This window comes from Salmo trutta, chromosome 21 (assembly GCF_901001165.1).
Source record: "Salmo trutta chromosome 21, fSalTru1.1, whole genome shotgun sequence".
Taxonomy (NCBI): domain Eukaryota; kingdom Metazoa; phylum Chordata; class Actinopteri; order Salmoniformes; family Salmonidae; genus Salmo; species Salmo trutta.
The window spans coordinates 12,169,774-12,197,451 of NC_042977.1; the positions used below are offsets into that span (position 1 = coordinate 12,169,774).

General features: G+C 42.1%; 1 protein-coding gene across 1 annotated transcript; it reads left to right on the top strand.

Moving 5' to 3' along the window:
* Window positions 1-583: 583 nt before the first annotated feature.
* Window positions 584-27,534, top strand: LOC115156694 (heparan sulfate 2-O-sulfotransferase 1). Its single transcript, XM_029704273.1, has 7 exons — window positions 584-707; window positions 23,698-23,942; window positions 24,446-24,531; window positions 24,979-25,117; window positions 25,441-25,538; window positions 25,950-26,107; window positions 26,473-27,534. Exons 1-7 carry the CDS (start codon window positions 584-586, stop codon window positions 26,697-26,699), a joined length of 1,077 nt encoding a protein of 358 aa, XP_029560133.1. The 3' UTR covers window positions 26,700-27,534.
* The last annotated feature ends 144 nt before the right edge of the window (window positions 27,535-27,678 follow it).

Sequence of the window (27,678 nt, forward strand, 5' to 3'; positions counted from 1 at the left end):
ATGGCTAACAGAAAGGCACCTTTGACATTTCTTCTTTGATCAGACACAGTTACATTCCATTCGCACGTGGACACCGCCCCCTGTTGCCAAATTCAAGAACTGTTTAAAATGTGTCCAATCCCGTTACAACAGACTTGACTGTTGACCAATGAAAAGCCTATCTAATTTAGTGGACTGTTGGTTCCACCAATAGGGATTTTGTAACTAATATAAATCATCCGACGAAGATAGGCGTGCGGAGTGAACTGAACGGGACACAGCGCTAGAGAGGAAGAATCGCAGACACCGAGGAACACAAGGCCGTTTCTGTTGACACACTTGTGAGGGGTGGGCATCTCAACGTCAAGACGGTGTTGAGGTTTCATGCAGTTCTCTTTTATGAGAGTACATTATCCTATGAAACAAATAATTTGGAACTGAGTGTGTTCCCTACTGAACAACCAGGGATGTAAACACTGGACAAGAACAATTCAAATGCACAGGGCCATACACAGACAAATTCGGGCTGTTATTGACAACGTTCCACTTCCTTTTATGTTGTATTTTCTAAACAAGGAATGACCTGTTCTCACTGGATTGTTTGATGGGGCTTCTAAGGATCATGATGCCGCCAAAGTTTCAGCTTTTGGCGCTTTTGGCATTCGCAGTGGCAATGTTCTTCTTGGAGAACCAAATCCAGAAGCTGGAGGAGTCTCGGGTGAAGCTAGGTAAGACTGCGTTCCAACTGTCCATGTTAATCATGATGCAGGTAATACAACAAGGAAAATGAGTCTGACATCCAATAGGGGTTGAATCATTGCTAAGCCTTTGTCAGCATGGTTGTCAATTTAGGGTTATCTTGTGACAGTTCTGTCTGTGTGAAGAGACAAACTGGCATTTTGAGGGCAAACCCGTGTGTGTGTGTGTGTGTGTGTGTGTGTGTGTGTGTGTGTGTGTGTGTGTGTGTGTGTGTGTGTGTGTGTGTGTGTGTGAGAGAGAGAGATATCCAATTTACAGTCAGATTGTGTTTTTGCCAGAAGACACCAAACATACACTTACGCTGTTTACACTAAACTGCACTGATGTCTGGACGCAGTCATGGTTACATTTAGCCCAATATTGGACTAAAAGAGCCTAAGGTTACTCCTTAGTCCAAGGACCTTACATATTCTGTTTAAATGGTGAATTGGCTCTGGAAGCCAAAACAGCCAAATACTCCATTTGAAGTGTGAACTGATTCTCAATTGCTATATGGTTCTAGAAACATATAGCCCTCTACTTTAATATCAAAATCATTAAACAAATTTAAAATGCACACTTACTGTACACTTTTTAACAGTTGCAGCTGACAGTATTTTTCAGTGACAATGCATTTGTGATGTCTGTCTTGTTAACACACAGGTAATTAGCACAGGTAGTCCATTCGGTCTTCCATCGGTTTGTCACGTAAACAAGCGCTGTAACATGGAAATATGCTCCTGTGGCAACCCTATAAAGGTGTGTATCTATTAAACCTTTTGATTTGAAAATGATTTCTCGCTGATATGAAAGATAAGGTCCTTATGCTTCCAAAACCGTACCACAAGCGATGTGTGTTTATGTTCATACCAAGCGTCGCGGCTCTTAAACTACAGAAGACTCCTTCGTCCAATGACTCTTATATGTAATGGAAATGAGTCACGATCAAGGGCTAGGTTACATTAAGACACCGTGAAGCCTTGCGATACGTACCTCAGGAAAACGTACCTCAATGATTTTGTGTGTGTGTGTGTGTGTGTGTGTGTGTGTGTGTGTGTGTGTGTGTGTATATATACAGTTGAAGTCGGAAGTTTACATACACCTTCAACAAATATATTTAAACTCAGTTTCACAATTCCTGACATTTAATCCTAGTAAAAATTCATTTTTTTAGGTCAGTTAGGATCACCACCTTTATTTTAACAATGTGAAATGTCAGAATAATAATTGTTTATTTCTTTCATCACATTTCCAGTGGGTCAGAAGTTTACATACAGTCAAATGGTATTTGGTAGCATTGCCTTTAAATTGTTTTAACTTGGGTCAAACATATCGGGTAGCCTTCCACAAGCTTCCCACAATAAGTTGGGTGAATTTTGACCCATTCCTCCTGACAGAGCTGGTGTAACGGAGTCAGGTTTGTAGGCCTCCTTGCTCGCACACACTTTTTCAGTTCTGCCCACAAAGTTTCTATAGGATTGAGGTCTGGGCTTTGTGATGGCCACTCCAATACCTTGACTTTGTTGTCCTTAAGCCATTTTGCCACAACTCTGGAAGTATGCTTGGGGTCATTGTCCATTTGGAAGACCCATTTGCGACCAAGCTTTAACTTCCTGACTGATGTCTTGAGCTGTTGCTTCAATATATCCACATCATTTTCCTCCCTCATGATGCCATCTATTTTGTGAAGTGCACCAGCAAAGCACCCCTACAACATGATACTGCCACTCCCGTGCTTCATGGTTGGGATGGTGTTCATCGGCTTGCAAGCCACCCCCTTTTTCCTCTAAACGTAACGATGGTCATTATGGCCAAACAGTTCTATTTTTGTTTCATCAGACCAGAGGACATTTCTCCAAAAAGTACCATCTTTGTCTCTATGCGCAGTTGCAAACTGTAGTCTGGCTTTTTTATGATGGTTTTGGAGCATTGTCTTCTCCTTTCTGAGCGGCCTTTCAGGTTATGTTGATATAGGACTCGTTTTACTGTGGATATAGATACTTTTGTACCTGTTTCCTCCGGCATCTTCACATGACCTTTGCTGTTGTTCTGGGATTGATTTGCACTTTTTCACCAAAATACGTTCATCTCTAGGAGACAGAACGCGTCTCCTTCCTGAGCGATATGACGGCTGGGTGGTCCCATGGTGTTTATACTTGCGTACTATTGTTTGTACAGATGAACGTAGTACCTTCAGGCATTTGGAAATTGCTCCCAAGTATGAACCAGACTTGTGGAGGTCTACAATTTTGTTTCTGAGGTCTTGGCTGCTTGCTTTTGATTTTTCCCATGATGTCAAGCAAAGAGGCACCGAGTTTGAAGGTAGGCCTTGAAATGCATCCACAGGTACACCTGCAATTGACTCAGGCTAATTGACATCATTTATCAGATGCATCTAAAACCATGACATTTTCTGGAATTTTCCAAGCTGTTTAAAGGCACAGTCAACTTGGTGTATGTAAACTTCTGACCCACTAGAATTGTGATAGTGAATTAATCTGTCTGTAAACATTTGTTGAAAAAATTACTTGTGTCATGCACAAAGTAGAAGTCCTAACTGACTTGCCAAAACTATAGTTTGTTAACAAGAAATTTGTGGAGTGGCTGAAACACTTAGGTTGGAGTCATTTAAAACTAGTTTATGTAAACTTCTGACTTTAACTGTATATATCCTAGCTTCACTTTGGCGGGTAAAGACTCAATTTCAAAACTCAAAAGAACAGACGACTTCTGTTTCCCCACTCTCGCCACCCTTTCTGCGTCGCATCACATACACCGGGAATCTTTCAGTTCAGCTGGTCAACTTTTATATTTACTGCGACCCCAGGTATCACTCCTTTCATTGGCACCCTTTTCTTGAGAGCGAAACAATTCACTTGTCTTGCGCCCATTTGTTTTACTCCGAGTGCCTTCTCCCTCTGACCAGCAGAAACACAAACAATTATCACTAGACCCATTCTGTTTACCTTCACCGATTCCACAGTACAACTCATTTTTTCAATAAATTAAAAAAGACCCCCACTGTGAAACCACAAATGGATCAGGCAAGAGTACACTTTTTCCATAAACTTCATTCCTACTGTCAGACTCATCTTTATCCTGACCCTCGGTGCAAGCCTCGGGCTCCGATAACTTCACCACACCTACCACCTCCGATACTTCACCCTCATTCACTTCCATTTCTCCTCCTGTCTTCAGCACCCTCTGCTTACACTTTCTTCCCTTCTTTAACAAACCATCTCCCTTTTTTCCACCATTCTTACCTGACTCAAGCTCACCCTCTTCCCTCTCTCTCTCTCTCAGACCTTCTCACCCTCTCCATTTCCCTCAGTTTTCCAAGTACACGTCTCCTCATCATAATACTGCAAATACTCCTAACCACCATCTTGTTTCCGCCATCTCCTGGGACTCCATTTCCATTCCCCCGAGCCTCTCGTCTCTCATTGAATAACGACTGGCACGTCATTGATCAAACCCTACTGTTGACCAATCGCCGACGAGGGGGCTTCGGCTACCGACTTCGGCTTGCCTCGAGGGAAAAATTGTGTGTGCCTAAACCCAAACAGCTTACGTCCAAAACAAACAAAAAACGTCACAATGTAGTGATAATATACAGTGCATTCGGAAAGAATTCAGACCCCTTGACTTTTTCCACATTTTGTTACGTTACAGCCTTATTCTAAAATGGATTGACTAAATAAAAATCCTCATCAATCTACAGACAATACCCCATAATGACAAAGTGAAAACAGGTTTTTAGAAATGCCTTATTTACATAAGTATTCAGACCCTTTGCTATGAGACTCAAAATTGAGGTCAGGTGCATCCTGTTTCCATTGATCATCCTTGAGATGTTTCTACAACTTGATTGGAGTCCACCTTTGGTAAATTCAATTGATTGGTTATGATTTGAAAAGGCACACACCTGTCTGTCTATATAAGGTTCCACAGTTGACAGTGCATGTCAAGCTAAAACCAAGGCATGAGGTCGACGCAATTGTCAGTAGAGATCTGGGGAAGGGTACCAAAGAATTTCTGCAACATTGAAGGTCTCCATCATTGTTAAATGGGAGAAGTTTGGAACCACCAAGACTCTTCCTAGAGTTGGCCACCAGACCAAACTGAGCAATCGGGGGAGAAGTGCCTTGGTCAGGGAGGTGACAAAGAACCCAATGTCACTCTGACAGAGAACACCTACAAGAGTTTTCTTTATTTTTACTATTTTCTACATTGTAGAATAATAGGGAAGACATCAAAACTATGACATAAGACATGGAATCATGTAGTTACCAAAAGTGTTAAACAAATCAAATTATATTTGAGATTCTTCAAATGGCCACCCTTTTGTCTTGACAGCTTTGCACACGTCAACAGGGACGAGGCGACTCTGGAATGCTGTCCTTCTAGGCAGAGTTGCAAAGAAAAATCCATATCTGACTGGCCGATTAAAAAGAAGAGATTAAGATGGGCAAAGGAACAGACACTGAACAGAGGAACTCTGCCTAGAAGGCCAGCATTACTGCGCACTCCAATAATTTGTTGACTTTGCAATACGTCTGATTGTTCCGTCCACAGATCAAACGTCTCTGTACACTGGAGCAGTGAACTTATGTGTTGCATAGTCAAATAGTTCTGAGGTTTGAGGCAGGGTGACATGATGGACACCCCTGGCTGTCTAACCAGGTTCTGATGCATTTCTTCCGTCTACATTGAGAAAGCAAGTTTTGTATATTTATATGGCCCATTTTATTGCACACTCAAATATTACCCATTCACAACTTATTTTCTTATCTGCTTTTTGCTCCCTGTGTCATTCATATCTTGTTACTTTACTCAGAGGTTGAATCACTTTTCCTATTATTTAGATTTTCTTCCAGGCATATTGTTAGTGGCTTGGTATCTCTGCCTTTAACGATCTGCTTATCCTGTAGCTAGCATCATCTGTGTTAGCATCACCTGTGTTATCTGGTGACATATATATTCTTAGCATCCTCTTATGCCATTTTAAGGATGGCACAGATATTTTGTAGAAACGTAAAGTGCTTTAGCGTTAGCACGTGGGGCGAGGGGCACTGACTGGATGCTTTCCCCATTGGCCGTAACTTTAGAGGGGAGTCATGCTATGCTTGCTAAGAGCCTCGTAAATAGAAACGCTGTTTATAAACCTGTCACCTCATGGCCCATGTCACTAACTAGGCTATGCATCTAAGTTTAACGCCCACACCAGTCTCCACTATGGTCCCCATATGTTCCCCGAGGAGCAATGAGCTAAGTTAGTCACCGAGTAATGTTATAGCCGATGAGTGTGGCTGCTTGATTGAGTTGTTTTTATCACGTTGTACCTGAGGGGAAAAGTCCTAACTGAAGTGAGGTTGCGTAACACAAACTGTTACTCTAACACCAACTCATTCATTGGCGTCAACAATCAATTACACACAAGTATCAAGAGTCTGAAAATACAGCCTTTCTGTATAGTCTAGGCCAGAGCTGTGTATGCAAATGTATGGCTCTTGGTCGAGGCCTGGTTGTATCATTTCATTTAGCCTCGTTAGTAGGTTAATTGAGGAGTGGCCAACTTGACTCCTTTCCAAGTTCAACTCTGCTTGCTCGCTCGCTCGCTCTCTCTCTTTGTCGCCATTATCCAGCGCACTCTGACTCCTTTTGACACCGTGGAGCCGTTTTTAGCCTCCCGGGGTTATAAAAAGGCCCGAGTAATGTTAATTGGCTGGCATTCACTACAGAGTGGCTACTGTACATCTCTAAGTGTCTCGCCCTCACCACTCTGAAACATGCCGTTTGAGTGCCTAATGGATTGGATCCGATTTGTGGAAATGCAGGTCTCAGGAATGGCTTTGGTGTGGGCAGAGTGCTAATGGCCCTAATCTCGAGCAGTTAGGGCCCTGATTCGGTGTATTTATGGACATTGGCTTCCACTTTAAAGAAGAATGTCTTCCGGTGAAGTTCTGCGCTACATTTTGTGCACAGTTGCGACCGGATTACTGACAGGCTAATCACGGTGCTGTGAACTGTTTCGCAACCCGGAGTGTAGTTGAGACGGCTCTCCTCGCGCGCATGTTGTTCCCTTGTCGGTTTCCAAGAGGTTTGACGAGCGATCCGGGGTCGGTGTGGTTAAGCATGGGGGGGGGGGGAAGAAGGTGTCGTTTTATTCGAGGCGGGTGACTATCTCGTTTTATAACACTGCTCAACATCCCTATGAGAGACCCAGCTGAAACAAGAGCTTCTGTAGACCGGCACTGTCATAACGGATAATCATATTACTTCCGTTGCTAGTGAATAACCATAAATGGCCTCTTTTTTTTATTTATTTATATATATATATATATATATATATATATATATATATATATATATATATATATATATTTTTATTATTTAAATTTGGAGTCTGGGATGATACCGCAGTGCAAGATTATAATCCCCTGTGGCCAAACAGCCTTTTGGATAGGTCTTTCCCAATTTCAGACTTCTATCTCCCGCTTCAGAGCTTACAGTTGTATCAAAAGGGGAGGGAGGAATTACATTTTCATCTCAACACAAAAATAGTTAAACCCCTGGTAGCACCCATCATAAGCCTTAACAAAAGAGGGGAGAGACACATGCCTGCAGCATTTTACAACCAATTTTATCAGAGAATAGAGGGATAAGGCAGTCTGGCAGAACTGTTCCACTGCTCTCCTCCTGCCTTGCTGTATAGAAGGTGGAAATGAAATGCAACTGAATCCTACTTTCAGCTCTAGGGGGAACTGAGTTTCTCTACTGCTCTGGCAGACTTTCTCCTCAGCAGTGCACTGTGAGTGCTGGCAGTCTGGTACACTGTGTGTCGCTGACGAGACTGCCTATAGGGACAGCTTCTTACCACAGAAGTGGTGTGTCATAGAAAGGCCATTTGGAAAACTCGAGATGTTGACGAATGATCTCTGTCAATTCATTAGCTACTGCCGTTGTTCGTGTAGCCTGGTTAAACCAGACTAAATGGGACGCTTGTCATTGTTTCACTTCACAATAGTGTGCAGTGTTCAGTCTGGTTTAACCAAAACCACCACTATGCTTGACAATTGTAATGAGGTTCTTACTGTGGAATGCAGTGTTTTTTTTTTTTTCTTTTTTTTTTGCCAGACATAATGGGAACCATGTCGTCCAAAAAGTTTCTTTGAATCATCTGGCCATAGAACATTCTTCCAGGAGTCTTTACGATAATCCAGGTTCCCCTAGGCACCTTTCGGCAAACTTGAGTCCACTTTTTGGACGACGTGGATCCTGGTGAAAAACCAAACACAGAATTCCACAGTAAGAACGCCGGTCAAGCATTGTGATGGTAATAAGGATGTGCATTTGACATTTTTTGACTGTTTGAGTACTCACATGATTTTATATTTTTGCAAGTACCCAAAAGGGAGGAACATTTTTATAATTTAGAACACAAGGCCTGTGCTGGAAAAAGTGTGTGCGTTTATCTACACTGAACAACTAATATGCAACTTGCAACAATTGTTCAAAGATTTTACTGAGTTACAGTTCATATAAGGAAATCAGTCAATTTTTAAATACATGTATTAGGCCCTACTCTATGTATTTCACATGACTGGGAATACAGATATGCATGTGGCAACAGATGCCTTAAAAAAAAGTTACGGGCATGGCTCAGAAAAACAGTCAGTATCTGGTATAACCACCATTTGCCTCATGCAGCACAACATCTCTTTTGCATAGAGTTGATCAGGCTATTTATAGTGGCCTATGGAATGTTGTCCCACTCCTCTTCAATGGCTGTGCGAAGTTGCTGGATATTGGCGGGAACAGGAACATGCTGTTGTACATGTTGATCCAGAACATCCCAAACATGCTCAATGGGGTGACATGTCTGGTGAGTATGCAGGCCATGGAAGAACTGGGACATTTTCAGCTTCCAGGAATTGTGTACAGATCCTTGTGACATGGGGCCGTGCATTAACATGCTGAAACATGAGGTGATGGTGGCGGTTGAATGGCATGACATAACCCCACCGCCACCACGGGGCACTCTGACAACGTCGACATTAGCAAACTGCTCACCCACACAACGCCATACACGATGTCTGCCATCTGCCCGGTACAGTTGAAACCGGGATTCATCCGTGACGAGCTCACTTCTCCACCGTGCCAGTGGCAATCTAAGGTGAGCGTTTTCCCACAGAAGTCGGTTACGACGCTGAGCTGTAGTCCGGTGAAGACCCTGGTGAGGATGATGAGCACGCAGATGAGCTTCCCTGAGACAGTTTGTGCAGAAATTCTTCAGTTGTGCAAACCCACAGTTTCATCAGCTGTCTGGATGGCTAGTCTTTCACCATCCCTTCAGGATGTGGAGCTCCTGGGCTGGTGTGGTCTGTGGTTGTGAGGCCAGTTGGACGTACTGTCAAATTCTCTAAAATGACATAGGAGACACTTTCTCTACAATAAACAAACATTAAATTCTCTGGCAACCGCTCTGGTGGACATTCCTGCAGTCAGCATGCCAATTGCACGTTCCCTCAACTTGAGACATCTGTGGCATTGTGTTGTGGGACAACTGCACATTTTAGAGTGCCAGTTTTGTCCACAACACAAGGTGCACCTGTGTAATGATCATGTTGTTTAATCAAATCCTTGATAATCCATCCACCTGACAGGTGGATGGATTATCTTGGCAAAGGAGAAATGCTCACTAACAGGGATGTGTAAAAAAGAAAAAAAAAAAAAAAAAGAGAAAATTGGGCACAACTTTGATAGAAATAAACTGTGCATATGAAAACAATTCTGGGATCTTTCAGCTCAGCTACACTTTACATGTTGTGTTTATTTTAACTAGGCAAGAGATCACAACAATGCCTAATTTATCATAACTATTACAGATAACAAATCCTAATTGCTGAATTGCCCAATATACAGTATATTCAGTGAATAAAAAAGCAAGTGCCATTTTAAGATTAATTTATTGAAAGCCTTATATTATATGGTGGAACACAATCTTCAAAAAGGCAGTAATCTCATCCGTTGCGCTTTCTTGCAATGGCATAGCCGTGTTTTGTTAATTTAGCAGACGAGCACTTATCACAGTCAAGACACGCCTATTTTATAGTAAAAAAAACATAACAATATTTTTTAGAAATGAAAAAAGTTGCCAGTGCGAATGCACATTCGTGCCTGGAACCGTTATTCTCCGAGTGATAATTTTGAAACGTGGCTCAATTTGGCGAGTTGAAAGACAATGTTTTTCAGGGTTACAAACCAAAATCTGTTTCTTTTTAATAGACAGACAGTTTATTCTGCCTGTTTTGGAATTTAAAAAAATGGATGAACAATTCCACATTGAACACTGCATGTTGATGAATTACGGCCACGACATCTGGTGGGTAGGCATATGCTTAATGATTCTGATGAAAATACACTTAGTTATAAAATAATGTTATTGCATATTTTCAGTGTGGAGCCGGTCTGTTTAGTGGGTTATAGTGTAGGCTAAACAATTCTAAATGGCAGTTTGCAAAGTAGCTTAAGCAGAAAATAGACTTGTGTGGAGGGAGCGGTCGGAATGCAATTGAGTGAACGAGACACTGAGGGCAAAGGGAATTTGGGGAGAAGACCGGTTTGGTGCTCAGCTTGGTTGTACCGGCAAATGTACAAATGGAAGACTAGAGTCAAAGCAAATGAACATCGTCTTCAAGACAACTTCACTTGTCCGTTCAGACAGCCACAAAGCACAGTCCACCAAATAGTTTTACAGTTTTTGTAAAAAATATATATTTGGTTAAAGCGGCAAACAGCAGAAACAATGGCAACGCTGCCTCCCTGGTTCTGTAAAAAACTGAGGGATGGGGCTGGAGAGGACCCTCTCAAATTCATAGACCGAGCTATGGATGCAAGGACTGACTATCCATGACATCAAAATAAGTTTTAACCATGTTTTGAGGCTATAAACTGTTTGTTTACATTTACGTTGTTTACAAACATGGTGTAAAACCAAGCTTATATTTTGGGTTCTGTTGGTGTACGACAGTTGAACTAAGCTTTAGGCATTTAAAAGTTATGTTCTTCAATAATCTATGGGTACATATCCTTAATTTATAAGCCAACAAATATGTAGCAACTGATTGCCCCTTTTTTAATTTTTTTTAATTAAGTTTGAAGTTGGTTTTGAGTACTCTTACTCATGACCCTCCCTAGGTGATAGGGTGATGGTTTGGGGATGCTTTGCTGCCTCAGGATCTGGAGGACTTGCCATCATTGACGGATCCCTGAATTCTGCTCTGTATGCAGATCATTATAATAAGAATGTCAGGTCGTCCGTCCGTGAGCTGAAGCGCAGCCGAGTATTGCAGCAATGAGCCGAAACACACAAGCAAGTTTGTCAGAATGACTGAAAAGCAACCCATTTTTTAAGTTTTGGAATGGCCTAGTCAAAGTCCAGACCTAAACCCAATTAGAGATGTTGTGGCAGGACTTGAAACAAGCAGTTCATGCTTGAAACTCCACAAATGTCGTTGAGTTAAAGAATTTCTTTATGGCACAATGGGCCGATGGAATTGTCTGTAGATCTCCGAGACAGGATTGTGTCGCTGCACAGATCTGGGGAAGGGTACAAAGAAGAGTTTCCTCCATTCTTAAAGGGAAAAAGTATGGAACCACCAAGACTCTTCCTGGCTGGGCGGCCAGCTCCAAACTGAGCAATTGGGGGTGAAGGGCCTTGGTCAGGGAGGTGACCAAGAACCCAGTGGTCACTCTGACCGAGCTCTAGAGTTCCTCTGTGGAGATGGGAGAACCTTCCAGAAGGACAACCATCTCAGCAACACTCCACCAATCAGGCCTTTATGGTAGAGTGGCCAGATGGAAGCCACTCCTCAGTAAAAGGCACATGACAGCCCACTTGAAGTTTTGCCAAAAGGCACCTAAAGACTCTCAGACCATGAGGAAACAAGATTCTCTGGTTCGAATGCCAAGTGTCACATCTTGAGGAAACCTGGCACCATCCCTACGGTGAAGCATGGTGTGGGGATGTTTTTCAGCGGCAGGGACTGGGAGGCTAGTCAGGATTGAGGGATAGATAAACAGAGCAAAGTACAGAGATCGTTGATGACAACCTGCTGTAGAGCACTCAGGACCTCAGACTGGGGAGGAGGTTCACCTTCCAATAGGACAACTCTAAGCACACAGCCAAGACAACGCAGGAGTGGCTTCGGGACAAGTCTCCGAATGTCTGAGTGGCCCAGCCAGAGCCTGGACTTAAACCCGATCAAACATCTCTGGAGAGACCTGAAAATAGCTGTGCAATGATGCTCCCCATCCAACCTGACAGAGCTTGAGAGGATCTGCAGAGAAGAATGGGAGAAACTCCCCAAATACAGGTGTGCCAAGCTTGTAGCGTCATACTCAAGGCTGTAAACGATCCCAAAGGTGATTAACAAAGTACATAAGTACGCAGACCCTTTACTCAGTAAATGTCATATTTCTATACATTTGCAAACATATTTATAAAAACCTGTTTTTTTTGCTTTGTCATTATGGGGTATTGTGTGTAGATTGTGAACTTACTCCAAAAAATATATATTTTTTTAAGGCTTTAGCATAAAAAAATGTGGAAAGTCAAGGGGTCTGAATACTTTCCGAATGCATTGTATGTATCAGCCTAAGTGTCAGGATATGATAGAACCTTGCTTTGCATCTATGCGCACTACTCTCTTGAGCTCTTAATGGTTGCTAGGCAGCGTAGGATATATTTTTAAACCTAGGATGCTAACTATCTTCAACTTGGCTACTACATGCACTGTGTTCTTAACCACAACTGGATGGATCCATAAAGAATGACTTTGTGATAAATATCATTGAATGACAAATATTATAAAGTAGGCTAACGCAATTTGAAGGCATCATTGTTGCTTACTGAAACTTGTTTATAATACATTTGAAGCAATAGCTTACCCGCGTGTGGTCAACTATTTCAGCAGCTTTTCGCGCTGCTTTGCGACAAGCGTCGGGACTCGTCTAGATAAATTGATTTATATCCAAATGGAGGCTGTGGAAGTGTTCGTTGAGATGAGTGCTGCTCATGATGATGACGATGATGATGTTGGCTCATTTGTTAGCACTGATCATAACATGCTAGCAAAAAATGTTCTGATAGTGGGCCTTGGCTGGGCCTACTAAACGACTGCGAGTGAAGAGAAATGATCCACTACCCCTGACAAAAAGCTTGTGACTTGTCTTACTCAATGTGATTTTTGTTTCACTGAATCTCCATCTGTATATCTGGTTAATTCTCTATCTGGGCAAGTAAGTGGTTGTATACGTTATGTATTTGTTTGCTCATCTATCACTGATCAGATCTGTTTTTAACATGCTATAATGTAGCCTAAATCAAGTGTAGGCCTATTATTTTTGCTCGATCGTGTGTAGCAGGGGTGTCAAATTCATTCCAGGGAGGGCTTAGTGTCTGCAGGGTTTTTCTCCATTTTCTTTTTTCAGTTAAGCCCTAGACAAACAGGTGTGGGGAGTTCCTTACTAATTAGTGACCTTAATTCATCAAGTACAAGGGAAGAGCAAAAAACCTGCAGACACTCGACCCTCCTTGGAATGCGTTTGGCACGTGTATAGCGTATCGGAAACTCCAAAAGCCTGTGGAGGTTGTGTAGTATGAACACGGGACATGCATCCTTTTGAAAATACACATTTGCTATTTTCAATCGGTATCATGATGAAGATGCTCTCAATGTAAGACCCTACGCCTTCTCCCTAACAAAGCGGAGTGAGGGCAAGACAAACTGTTTTTAAAATATCACATTTATATGACAGCGGTTCCACACGTTGCCTTAACGCAAGTTGTGTGGGAAAATGTTTCTTTTGTATTTTATTCTGTTATATTTCATATGGCCTACTAGAAAATATGCAGTATGTGTGTTGACTGATCAGGGAAGGCTAAATGTGTCTTGTCTGGTTTATATGAACAAAACAACTATTGAGTTCATGTGTACGGCACAGCCATGTACCCTATAGGCTGCACAGACCAGTAACATAATTCATCTCAATATGCCATTTGAGTCTTTCAAATACATTTTTATTAGTCTTTTATGTGTCTTAGGACCTGCCTAAAACAAATGTAATAACGGATTTCATTGTGATGGTGTATATTCAATGGATTTATTCAAATAGACGTGCACGTACTGCCACTCCTAAACTTGCCGCCATGGGCACGGGAGATCTAAAAGGCTTATCCCCGGCAAGAAGGTGGCTAAATGGCTTGGGGATAGAAGCTGTTCAGAAGCCTGGTACCGCTTGCTGTATGGATCAGAGAAAAGACTGGCTTTTCCGGGTCTTCATTTCAAACCGTCCAATATAGAGGGCCTGGATGGCAGGGAGCTTGTCCCCAGTGATGTACTGGGCTGTGCGCACCACCCTCTGCGCCATGCGATTTGAGGGCAGTACTGTTGCCATACCAAGCAGCCAATCAAGATGCTCTCAATGGTGCAACTTTTTAAGGATTTGTGGACCCATGCCAAACCTTTTCAACTTCCTGAGGGGGAGGAGGTGCTGTCGCGCCTTCACGACTGTGAAGGTCGTGAAAAAAAAAGTAAGGTCCTTAGTGATTTGGACACAGGAACTTATATCTCTCAACCCGCTCCACTGCAGCCCCGTGGACGGGGGCATGCTCGCCCCTCGTTTCCTGTAGTCCACAATTGGCTCCTTGGTCTTTCTGACTTTGAGGGAGAGGTTGTTGTCCCGGCACCACACTGCCAGGTCACTGACCTCCCTGTAGGCTGTCATCAACAACTAGCTCAGTTGGTAGAGCATGGTGTTTGCAACGCCAGGGTTGTGGGTTCGATTCCCACGGGGGGGCCAGCACAGAAAAAAAATAAAAATAAATGTATGAAATGTATGCATTCACTACTGTAAGTCGCTCTGGATAAGAGCGTCTGCTAAATGACTAAGATGTAAAAAAAAAAAATGTAAGTGTTTGGTTATAGACATTGGAGCTAAAGGTGGCAAAACCAGTTAGTGTAAGGAGCAATTTACTTTTTGCACGGGCATTGGGTGTTTTATGACCTCTCTTATATTAATGTTGATACCTATTTTATTTGTTAGATGTTCACTCAGGTTCCATTTTTTTTAATCTAATATTTGGTTTAAGATCTGATAACATTCAGTGTAAAAAAAAAATATATGTAAAAATAGAGAATTAGAAAGGGTGCAAATATTTTTCCACGGCACTGTACATCTGTATTGTTATATAAACTGTCTTTCTGGGGTTTAAACAACCGTTTTGACATTTGGATAGTGGACGACAGTGTGGTTTCCCACATGATCAGTTTGCCTTACCATCTCTTAATCGGTGGTGGACATGGACAAATCTCTGTTAATGAGAAGATATTCCCCTGCTTAGTCAATGACAAGTCCTGCCAAGAGATCCAGTCAAATCAATTGTCCACCCCACAGAGCGGCCATTAACAAGGCATTGAATTATTAGTCTCTATGGCCTGCCGTCTGTATAAACTGCTCTATATTCTTGTGTAACTGGCAGTTTTCTTTGGGGGGGTGGATGTGATGGAAGCTTTTTTTTATTTTTTTTATTTAACTGACAAGGTACGCGCATACTGGCAACTGATTTGTACCCTTACAAGTATCTGTTAAGCTTGCAGTGATACAGTAGCCTGGTACCATACTTTATGTACTGTAGACTCTAGACATGCTATGGTACTTCCTTTTTTTTTGGAGGATTGCTTAAATTTAAAACTAGCACTTAAGAACTGACTAAACCCTTGTCCGCTACGCTAACCATCCAAGGGACTAGTATCCTAGAGACCAGTGTTGGTCCACAGCCTAACCAGTGGTTAAGAAACAATGAACTTGTTTCTCATTCTCAGCCTTTAAAAAATTGTACTAGGGACTGACAAGCTATCCCTCTTGAGTCAAGTGCCGGCAGCAAGCTATGATTTTTTTTTTTTTTCTTCCTTGGTGTGCTGCTTACTGTATGTAGACTATAGCTGACTAAATTAGCAGAACCATCTCGGGGATGTGGTCAGCATAGCATCCCACGGACCGGAGGTTGAGAAACTGAACTAGATGGGCCTAAGTCTTCTAACACAAAGAGGAGTTGGCTAAAGAACAGACTGGACTCCTATTGATGCTCATCTTAAGAGCGCATGGTCTCCATCTTTTCTAACAGATTTTAAGGCCAGCCAGGTTGAACGCTCTCCATTGTGAATACCCGTAATGATACTAAGTTGGGCGGGGAATTGCCAGGGACCTCACAATACGATATTGTCACGATACAGGTGAAGTTGAAAGTTTACATACACTTAGGTTGGAGTCATTAACTAATTTTTTTAACCACTCCACAAATTTCTTGTTAACTGACTTGCCAAAACTATAGTTTGCTATAGTTTTATCTACTTTTGTGCATGACACAAGTAATTTTTCCAACAATTGTTTATAGACAGATTATTTCAATTATAATACACTGTATCACAATTCCAGTGGGTCAGAAGTTTACATGCACTAAGTTGACTGTGCCTTTAAACAGCTATTATTCTGACATTTCACATTCTTAAAATAAAGTAGTGATCCTAACTGACCTAAGACTGGGAATTTTTACTAGTATTAAATGTCAGAAATTGTGAAAAACGGAGTTTAAATGTATTTAGCTAAGGTGTATGTTAACTTCAACTGGTGCGATGCAATTCTGTTGGTGTCCCAATTTTATATGAAGGCATGTCGATACTGTGATTTTATTGCCATTTGATGTTCTATACATGTATTGCTCACTATATGTCTGCAGCAGAGGGACACGAGAGCCATGAGAAAATTAGCTTTGAACAGTCATGGAAATAAGTGCTGACAATAGATTGTCTTACCATTTTAAAAGGAAGATGGAGAACAAGCTATAGGATGAAAAATACTGGAATTTTGCCGCTGGTACAGCCGACTAGCGCAAAAATATTGCGACACCGCCAAAAATAATATCCAGACATGTTACTGTAACTTTTGTATTTTTTATTGAGTTTTTTTACCCTGTCATAAGGCTACAATCGGACCATCGTAAGACCTTTTACCCCAAACAACAACCTCCCTCAGCTGCCTGAAAAGGTGTTTCCTTCTGCCCTTCTCTAACTGAAAAGGGCATGCTTTTGTCTGCTGACAACAGATTGTTTGTTTTGTCTCGCTTCACTGACAGTAGAGGCTTGTGTAAACTCCCATGAGGAAAATAGGCCACTTAACAAGATACCTTTCCACCAAGAAATGGGCTACTTCCACATACCAGATTTGTATTGGCATGTGGAAATGGGGCATCTGAGCGCTTGGTTACACGGTTGCCACCGCAACTCTGACGCCAGAGAAATATCCGCACTTGCTTGGGCTAGGCTGTACACGACAGCCGAATTATTTTCTAATTTTTTTATTTTTTATTAAAAAAATATATATTAAAAAAAAAAGTCGTTTCTCGTTTACTGCCTTGACTCTCTCAGATGTCTAGACCTCAGCTGCCAGGCTAGACGTGAATGAGAGCTTTCATGGGCCATCAAAGCTGCAGTTGTCTCCAAGCCAGGAACCCCCCCCCCCCCCCCCCCCCAGCTACGGTAATCTGTCCTAAAAAGAGCACTTAAAGCAATTAAGTTGTAACTCATTCACTTCCTGTCAATTCTTCACAAACGCTGCAAGATTCTGATGTTTGTGTAGGTCTGTGTTTTTTTTGTCATGCATTTGTTTGAAACGGTAGTTCTGTACCGTCATTGAAGCATTTAGTTGATCAGGCTCCTGTACATTTCTAGTTGCTGCAGCTGTGAAAAGTTAGCACACGGGTCCCTCATACAATACGCTTGACATTTCATGAATAATGTCTATGCAGGTCTTCAATAGAAACTGAGTGTACCTCTCATCTTGCACCTCCTCAACTAATCACACACTTTTATTCACTCCTGGCACTACGGTAAACAAATAATACATGTGCGGCATGAGCGAGAATTTGTGTCTCACCTAATTATCCACCAGGAAACAGGGCAAAGCTAAAGTTGGGGGGGGGAAAAACATCACTTTAACTTTTTTTTCTTCTAGCTGCAACCTAGATCTCCTCCCTGTCATACTCCATTGATTTTGCAATCCAGCGCTATTGAAGCAGAACGACACAAGGCGTCTACCTCTCAGACTGGCGATAGCCAATCTCTATTACCCCTTAGCCCAGACTTTGGCTCGGGGGGCTAACAAGGATGAATAGCCGCGGAGTATGATGGATGTATGAGCTGCCCGGAGAAAAGATAATCACCCCTGTTTTTATTATCAGATCTTATGAGATGGCCGTAATATATGACAAACTGTCATTTGCGGATTTCCCGCCGAGTATGATTGATTGGAAATTCGAATTAAGCGTGAAATTGTAGTAAATAGTCTATTGCGATCTCGGCTGGTGTTTTTAGAATGTGTTCAGAATAATAGGTATCGGTTTAGTGTTTAAGACTGTGTTGCCGCCATAGGTCATTAATTAGCTGGAATTCTATGGAGGCGAGGGGGGAACCAACGGAAATGGGAACTGAATGGAAGCGCACTGTGTGGCCAGAGTGATTATTCTTTTAAGAGCAGGCCTTTTGTCCAGTAATTAAATTACCTCAGTCGACCATTAGCTTAAGTGTCTGGCGCCCTCTGCTCAGATACAGTGGGTTTCTAACTGAGCTTGTTCAACACCATGGACTACAACAAGGCTGTAACTCATGCTTTGTTGTTGGTACTGAACACCATGCTCTTAACTTTCGGTTTGGGGCCTGTTTTAAGTTCAGCTCATTATGCTTTAGAGCTAGGGAGAGCTGATCCTGATTCAGTTAGAGTGACTAGTCTCCAATATTTAGGACATGCCATGGGAATAGGCTAAGGCCAGGGGTAGGTAACTAGATTAGATTCAGCCGCAGACCATTTTTATTCAGAGCGGCAGGTGGGCCGAATATAATTAGAATAATTTGTACACTGCAAACTGAGCCCAACTAAGCCCAAAAATAAATTGTATTTGACAATAACAATCATGCTTTGATTCCATTGAGACACGGTCACATACGGTGCCTTCAGAAAGTGTTCACACCCCTTGGCTTTTGCCACATTTTGTTGTGTTACAGTATGATTAAATTGAGATTTTCACTGGCATACGCCCAACACCCATAATGTCAAAGTGTAACTATGTTTTTAGAAATTTTCTCCAATTATACTGAACAAAAATATAAACGCAACATGTAAAGTGTTGGTTTCATGAGCTGAAATAAAAGATCCCAGAAATGTACCATATGCACAAAAAGCTTATTTCTCTCATTTTGTGTACAAATGTATTTATATCCCTGTTATTGAGCATTTCTCCTTTGCCAAGATAATCCATCCACCTGACTGGTGTGGAATATCAAGAAGCTGATTATACAGCATGATCATTACACAGGTGCACCTTGTGCTGGGGACAATAAAAGGTCACTAAAATGTGCTGTTTTGTCACACAACACAAATGCCACAGATGTCTCAAGTTGAGGGAGTGTGCAATTGGCATGCTGACTGCAGGAATGCTCACCAGAGTTGTTGCCAGAGAATTTAATGTTAGTTTATTGTAGAGAAATAGTCTCCAATGTCGTTTTAGAGAATTTGGCAGTATGTCCAACCAGCCTCACAACCGCAGACCACGCCAGCCCAGGACCTCCACATCTGGCTTCTTCACCTGCAGGATCATCTGAGACCAGCCACCTGGACAGCTGATGAAACTGAGGAGTATTTCTGTCTGTAATAAAGCCCTTTTGTTTGGAAAAACTCACTCTGAGTGGCTGGGCCTGGCTCCCCAATGGGTGGGCTTATGCCCATTCATGTGAAATTCATAGATTAGGGCCTAATGAATTTATTTCAATTGACTGACTTTTTATAGGAACTGTAACTGTCGGTATAATCATTGAAATTGTTGTTTTTGTTCAGTATAATTACAAATGAAAGCTGTAGCATCTTCAGTCAAGTATTCAACCCCTTTGTTGTGGTAAGCCTAAATACATTTGGGAGTAATAAGTTGCATGGACTCACTCTGTATGCAATAATGGTGATTTTTAACAATTATTTTTTTAATAACAACCTCATCTCTGTATCCCACACACATACAAATTCCTCAGTCGAGCAGTGAATTTCAAAAATATTCAACCACAAAGACCAGGGAGTTTTTTTCAATGCCTCACAAAGAAGTGCACCTATTGGTGAAAATAAAAAAAATGTGACATTGAATATCCCTTTGAGCATGGTGAAGTTAATAATTACACATTGGATGGTGTACCAATACACCCAGTCACTACAAAGATACAGGCGTCCTTCCTAACTTCATTGCCAGAGAGGAAGGAAACCACTCAGGGATTTCACCATGAGGCCAATGGTGACTTTACAACAGTTAGAGTTTAATGGCTGTGATAGGAGAAAACCGAGGATGGATCAACATTGTAGTTACTCCATAAAACAAACACAGTTGACAGAGCAAAAAGGAAGTCTGTACAGAATAAAAAATACTCAAACATGCGTTCTGTTTGCAATGAGGCACTAAAGTAAAACTGCAAGAAATGAGCTTCATGACCTGAATACAAAGCATTATGTTTGGAACAAATCCAACACATCACTGAGTACTACTCTTTATATTTTCAAGCATGGTGGTGACTGCATCATGTTATGGGTATGCTTGTCATCAGCAAGGACTTGGGAGTTTTTCAGGATACAAAAATAAACATAATGGAGCTAAGCACAGGCAAAATCCTAGAGAGAAACCTGGTTCAGTCTGCTTTCCAACAGACACTGAGAGATGAATTTACCTTTCAGCAGGACAATAACCTAAAACACAAGGCCAAATATGCACTGGAGTTGCTTACCAAGACAACGTTGAATGTTCCTCAGTCGCCTAGTTACATTTTTTACTTAAATCATCTTGAAAATATATGGCAAGACTTGAAAATGGCTGTCTAGCAATGATCAACAACCAACTTCACAGCGCTTAAAGAATTGACAAATTATAATGTGCAAATATTGTACAATCCAGGTGTGCAAAGCTCTTAGACTTACCCAGAAAGACAGCTATAATTGCTACCAAAGGGGATTCTAACATGAATTGACTGGTGGGAATACTTATGTAAATGATATATTTCTGCATTTTCAATAAAATTGCAAAAATGTCTAAACCATGTTTTCACGTTGTCGTTATGGGGTATTGTGTATAGGTGCGTGAGAAAATCAAATCAAGTTTGAATTTAGGCTGTAACAGACAATGTGATGGGGTATGAATACGTTCTGAAGGCACTGTATGTCATTTAATTTTTTTGGTTGGGGGGGTTGAATTCCTGATGATATTAGGGCTTTTACCCCCCCCCCCCCCAAAAAAAATTCTAAAATGAATAAATTGACAACTTTGGAGGTCCCAAACATTTCACACTGGATGGCTTTTTGTCGACCCCTGTTCTAGGCCTAGAGATTTGGGCTCGAATCCGCATACATGGCATCTCCGAGTGAGAGTGCTGATCTAGGATCAGCTACCCAACTGTCCATATAATCACATCAGTTTAGCCTTTTAGATCAAAATTAATCTTAGATCAGCACTCCTACTGTGGATACGGGCCCTGATTTATGAAATTGTAACGGTCCGATAACAGCTCGTTTATGGCTATGTGCTTTAGGTGGGGGGGGGTCACTTAGCTATTTTGGGTGTTACTCATGACCATATTTATCGATGGTCATGATGACAGACGACCATAGACAGCCACCTGTCACAGCCCAGTATCGTGGCTAGCACCAGCTGTTAGCACGGTTGGTTAGCGCTAGCTTTGATCAGTGGGACATAAGCAGACGCCTGGGAGGGCGTATGGGGGATGGTGTATGTGGGGATGGCAGAGGGGGAAGCAGAGTGATCACAGATTACATCTTCATTTCCCCTCTACCAGGTGCCAGCGTGTCTACATGGATAGGCATGACCTGGGCTGACTTGGCTCTGTGTTCCCACGAGTATTAGGTGCAGGAGTGTTGTTGTGTTCCAGCACAGATCTGAGCCATTGTCACCACCAGTCAATCTGAGACTGATTTGACACAGAAGCCTATTTTTGTTTCAGTCACACAATTGTTTTGATAGTAGGTGCTGAAGGCCATTAAAGGGATAGTTTACCTAAATAGAAAGTGCCCTAAGGACCCATAGTTTTTATTTTGGTTTTTATATATATATATATTTTTTGCTACTGGTCATTAAGGCATATATACATTTCCTATTAGGAATAAGCAAAGGCTTTGATTTATTTTCAAATAAATTAGAAAACATCTACCGGAAAGTCTTAAACTGTATTAGAAATACATCCATACACAATGTTGAAGTGAAGACCCCTGCCCACATCTTTTAGATATTTTCTCATTTCTTTCCCTCATTAGGGAGGATAATGAAAGGTATACCCTATCTATTAGTTAGTATTTTAACTGATATTAATTTTGAGTTAAGTGATTAACACTTGAAATTCTGTTACCAAATTGGTAACAGAATTTCAGAAAAATCGTTAACGGAATTTCTGCAATTAAAATCTGATACAATGGGGAAATCGTAGTCACAAACCACAGTTGGGTCACCTGCTACTGACTTCCCTTCCACTGGCATACTGTAATGTTCAGCTCATACCTGTTTTCTTTCTGTCATCTGGTGGTCTCCTCACCCACTGAGCACAAGACGTCCATGGACGTTGACATTTTATCATTCCAGCCTTCAACCGGTCTTCATTTGGCCAAAACATAGACGTCAATGATTGGTTCAGATTTGGACCGGACCAAATCTGAAGCAATCATAGGCTTCTATGTTGCACAAGTTTGGACAGCAGAGTAGAGTATAGTTCAATAGAGTAAAGTGCACAGAGCACACTAGAGTTGAGTACACTATACCAAGCAAAAAGGCGGTAACTGCTTATAGCGTGGAACTGAGAAAAATGGCTTTTATTTACCTTGGTTCCACAGTAACTTTATGCAGTTACTGCTAACATGACCCCCATTTTCTCCAAAACACAATACAATAGAGGCAGGATACTTGTCCAGATGATTAAGCATCTATTTAATGTAGCAAAAATGACTCATTCATTTTCGACCAAATGAGCAGTTACTGCCTTTTTGCTTGGTAGGGCAGTATAATGTACTGAATTATACTCTACTTGACTGTACTGTACAGTTATGTGCTATACTGAGCTCTACTTTGATGTTTAAACTTGTGAAACATAGATGTCTATGACTGGGCTGCAAGAAGCCTAGTGGTTAGAGCGTTGGGCCAGTAACTGGAAGTTTGCTGGTTTGAATCCCAGAGCCGACAAGGCTCTGTTCATGTGCCCTTCAGCAAGGCACTTAACCCTAATTGCCCCTGTAAGTCGCTCTGGATAATAGTATAATCTGTGTATTATTATTATTATTATTATTATTATTATTATAATAATAATAATAATAATAATAATAATAATAATCAAATATGCAAAGGAGGATATTGCATATTTCTACCTTTTTTTTGGTGTACCAAATTTAGGACACATCACCATGAAGAGAATGACATTCATATCTATAATTATGCATTTCTGTGTAGTACAGATCAGGGACCGAAGATGAAATTCAATTAAAGCAATTATTCTACCGCGTGTAAATTCACTTCTCTTACTGTAGTTCAATAACCCAAATAGATTTTGTTTTAAACTCAAGGTGTCACGTCATAGCTGACACCCCATTCTTTCTGCAGACATCTGTGAATCTTTCATTTTGAGCAGATATTGTAAGAGTCTTTGAAATACGTGGTCACATAGAACACACTGAGGGAGATTTTACCAAAATTCTGTTACCAGACTTTGCATCTGCGTAGTTCTTCCAGTAAAACTTTGAAGATGATGTTTTTTGTTTGGCATCCATTTTTTTTAAGTGGAAAAAATTGTCTATAATATGGTGGACTAACCGTTTAACTCCTCTTCTTCTGGGCAGAGCGGGCCATCGCCAGGCACGAGGTGCACGAGATCGAGGAGAGGCACACGCAGGACGGCCTGCGGGAGCGGGAGGCCCCCTCGGCGGCCGGCGGCGAGGACGTGGTAGTTATCTACAACCGCGTGCCCAAGACGGCCAGCACCTCCTTCACCAACATCGCCTACGACCTGTGTGGCAAGAACCGCTACCACGTGCTGCACATCAACACCACCAAGAACAACCCAGTCATGTCCATGCAGGACCAGGTGAGCGAGTTGAGGCCAGAGGGTCAAGGGTTTAACGTCCCTCTATATGTAGCTGATTAGAGGAAAATATTACATACAGTGGATGCTGATGGACGGAGAGATCAGAGGATTAGCTCTTTGTAATGGCTGGAATGGAATGAATATAAAGGCTCCACACACATGGTTTCTTCCGTGATCCATTCCAACCATTGCAATGAGGCCATCCGCCGATTTTTAAAGTGACACCAGCTGCCACTCGTCGCCCACTGTTTACATGCTGCCAGAATTCTAATGTAGCAATGTTTTGACCTCTGTGGAAGAGACGTATAGAGTAACTCTATACGTCTCTCTCGCTCTTCCGCAGAGGTCAAAACATTGCTACATTAGAATTCTGGCAGCATACGACGAGTGGCAGCTGGTGTCACTTTAAAAATCGGCAAGAGTGAATGCGAGGGAGGGAGAGATTGAAGAGGGGATTGCATAGGCACATGTCATGCATTAATTGCCGCTGCCTACCTGCTCAGGTGCGGTTTGTGAAGAACGTGACAGAGTGGAGGGAGATGAAGCCGGCGTTCTACCACGGCCACGTCTCCTTCCTGGACTTTACAAAGTGAGAACCCCTCACTACTGCACACATCCTACCAGATAGCCCTTTTGCTGCTGTCTCCCCCTTGTGCTCTAATAGAATACTACACCACTATTGCGCAACATTCAGAATGTCACAGATGGTTGCAGCCTATCGAAGGGATACGGCTTTAAATCGTATGAAAAGGGGTGTCGTAATGGCAAGTTGAAGCAACACTGTCCTATTGAACAGGGCCTAGATTTGCAACTTGTGACGTGTCCATAGGTCATCTTAGATATGTCATTTCTAACGTCTCTATGCTAGACGTAAGTCCTTATACAATAAATGATAACACCATCTCCTATTGAACAGGCCCGCGATTAAGATATTGTCTGTTCATAGGTCATCTTAGACAATATATGTGTAATATACGGGTCGGGTAGGACATCATTACACAATTTATTCTAACACTAGCTTTCTGTTTTGACCCAGGTTTGGAGTGAAGAAGAAGCCCGTCTACATCAATGTGATCCGCGACCCCATCGAGCGCCTGGTGTCCTACTACTACTTCCTGCGTTTTGGGGACGACTACCGGCCCGGCCTGCGGCGCCGGAAACAGGGGGATAAGAAGGTCAGTCCTCTGCGTTACCTCGTACATCTTTGCATGCGCGGTAGAACAGCGCAATATGTACTGCCGTTTTATTTTTGATTTTTTCCCCCACCTACTGCTCGACACACCTCACCTCTGTTTCGTCCACAAAACAAAAACGATAACAAAGGTGCTGGAGCGAACAGTAGGACTGTTTCCCCTAATGCGGATTCCGTCTTTAGGGTTCCACTTAGGACAGAATGATTATATTTGATTTATTAGCCGTACTGTATACAATGTGTTTGAACAGTAAAACACGCTTCCATAGGTAATGCTACATTACATTTTTCGTTGATGTGATTCAGACCTTTGATGAGTGTGTGTCGGCGGGTGGCTCAGACTGCGCCCCGGAAAAGCTGTGGCTGCAGATCCCCTTTTTCTGTGGTCACTACTCCGAATGCTGGTATGTACCCCTACTTACGTGACATCCATACCCTGCATTCTTAACCTATAACACATTTCTTAATGGGCTGGGATATGTACAGTTGAACCCCTTTTAACATCCATTTAAACTTACCTCCATTATACATACTATTGCATGCCTTTTGATAAGCTTTTTCTCTCTTGTGATCTGTATCATCCCCCCCTCTCTTTCTGCCCCCCGTCTCAACCGTCGAGAATGCGAGACTGGCCTATTTGCTTGATTTGCAACGCAGTTTATTGATTTTTGTATTTGTTTTCCCGTGCTTGTACTGTATACTGCAATTCAGCTCGTAAATCTGAACATCTCGCGTACAGCCGGTGTACAAAGGGCTTTCTAAATACATTTGATAGACAGTCGATCCATTCCCCCCCCCCCCCCCCCCCCCCATAGGAACGTGGGCAGCCACTGGGCTCTGGAGCAGGCCAAGTATAACCTGGTCAATGAGTACCTGCTGGTGGGGGTGACTGAGGAACTGGAGGACTTTGTAATGATGCTGGAGGCGGCGCTGCCGCGCTTCTTCAGGGGCGCCACTGAGCTCTACAAAACGGGTACGCTACCAATGCCTACTTCCTACTGAGAGGGCGTTTTAGATTAGGACTTTATTCAGGACTATTTATCACTAAGGTGAGATTGATTTAGTCTTTTTCCAGCTTTTTTTTTATTTTAGTGTCAGCCAATCGTATGTAGAATGATGACGTACCTGTTTTTGAATGTGTTGAAGCATGTACAGTAGATGTACCTTTTGTCACAGGAGAGGTGATTTAAGTGTGTAAACAAAAGCACATTTTCACTTGTTGCTGCTCTGTGAGAGACCAATTCTCACTTTTTTTCACAGCTCTAACAGCTCTTCATGATATTGGACAATTTCTACATACCAACTTTAACTAAAAACGATATGCCCCTTACCCAACAGGGAAGAAATCCCACCTTAGGAAGACAAGTGAAAAGAAGCCGCCCACCAAGGAATCCAGCGCCAAGCTGCAGCAGTCCGCCATCTGGAAGATGGAGAACGAGTTCTACGAGTTTGCCCTGGAGCAGTTCCAGTTTGTCCGGGCTCACGCCGTCCGGGAGAAGGACGGGGAACTCTACCTGCTGGCTCAGAACTTCTTCTATGAGAAGATCTACCCCAAAACAAACTAGCGCACATGAAAGATGGACCATTCATCTAGGCTTCATGCCGTAGTCACACACACTGGGGAGAGGACAGGGGAGAGGAGGAAAACTAAGATCATCAGTGGATCTGTGGAACTGTCTGTGTTAGACGTTGTTAGCAGTTTCTGAATGTCGCCCGCTTCACTGACTCCTCCGTCTCCATAGTAGCCGACAGAACCAGGAAGCTGCCTCTTCCTGGTGCGAGAGTGCCAATAGGGCATTTTCCCACCAGCATCTAAGTTCCAGGACTACCTTTCTCCTTCCAGGTGACAGTTCACAGGAGTGATTTGCTTGACAGACACATGGCAGGAGATGAGTCTACTTGGCAGCTGGCCATGTCCTTTTTACTTCTGGTCACATGATTTGTATTTTCCGTCCAGAGGGCAGGTTTTTATTGGCTTGTTCTGTTTGTTTGCATTTTATTTGTATTTTCATTCTACTTTACTATCATCGTCTATGGGAACATTGTCGTCCCACTTTTTATGTGTTCAAATGATGTAACCGTCTAAAATTAAAAGTTGACTACAATGTTATCTTGGAGTTTATCTATATGAATTGAAGACGTTTTTACAAAATCTAAATTCTGTGGCCTCCATAGACTTGGGTGACTGATACACCCTGTTCACGACTATGGTACTACTATTCAGTGTTTTATACTGTACTTATTTACTTGTTTTCAGACTCTTTGACCCAGTTGGATTATTGCTAGGTGGAATGTGAAGTGTTTACACATGATGTAATTAAACTATGGAAGAAGACAATTCAGCTGCTGTACATATTACTAATTTCAATACATCTGGATTAAACGGTTATTTTATTTCAAGAGGACTTGCTATAATTTCAGATTTGGTATAACACATTTAGTTAATGAGCGAGCCATTTGTACATTTTTCTCTCAGCTTTAGTTACTTTCTCTAGATTTGCAAGAGACCATTTCATTTTAGTGCTTTTATTGTCGATATATCAT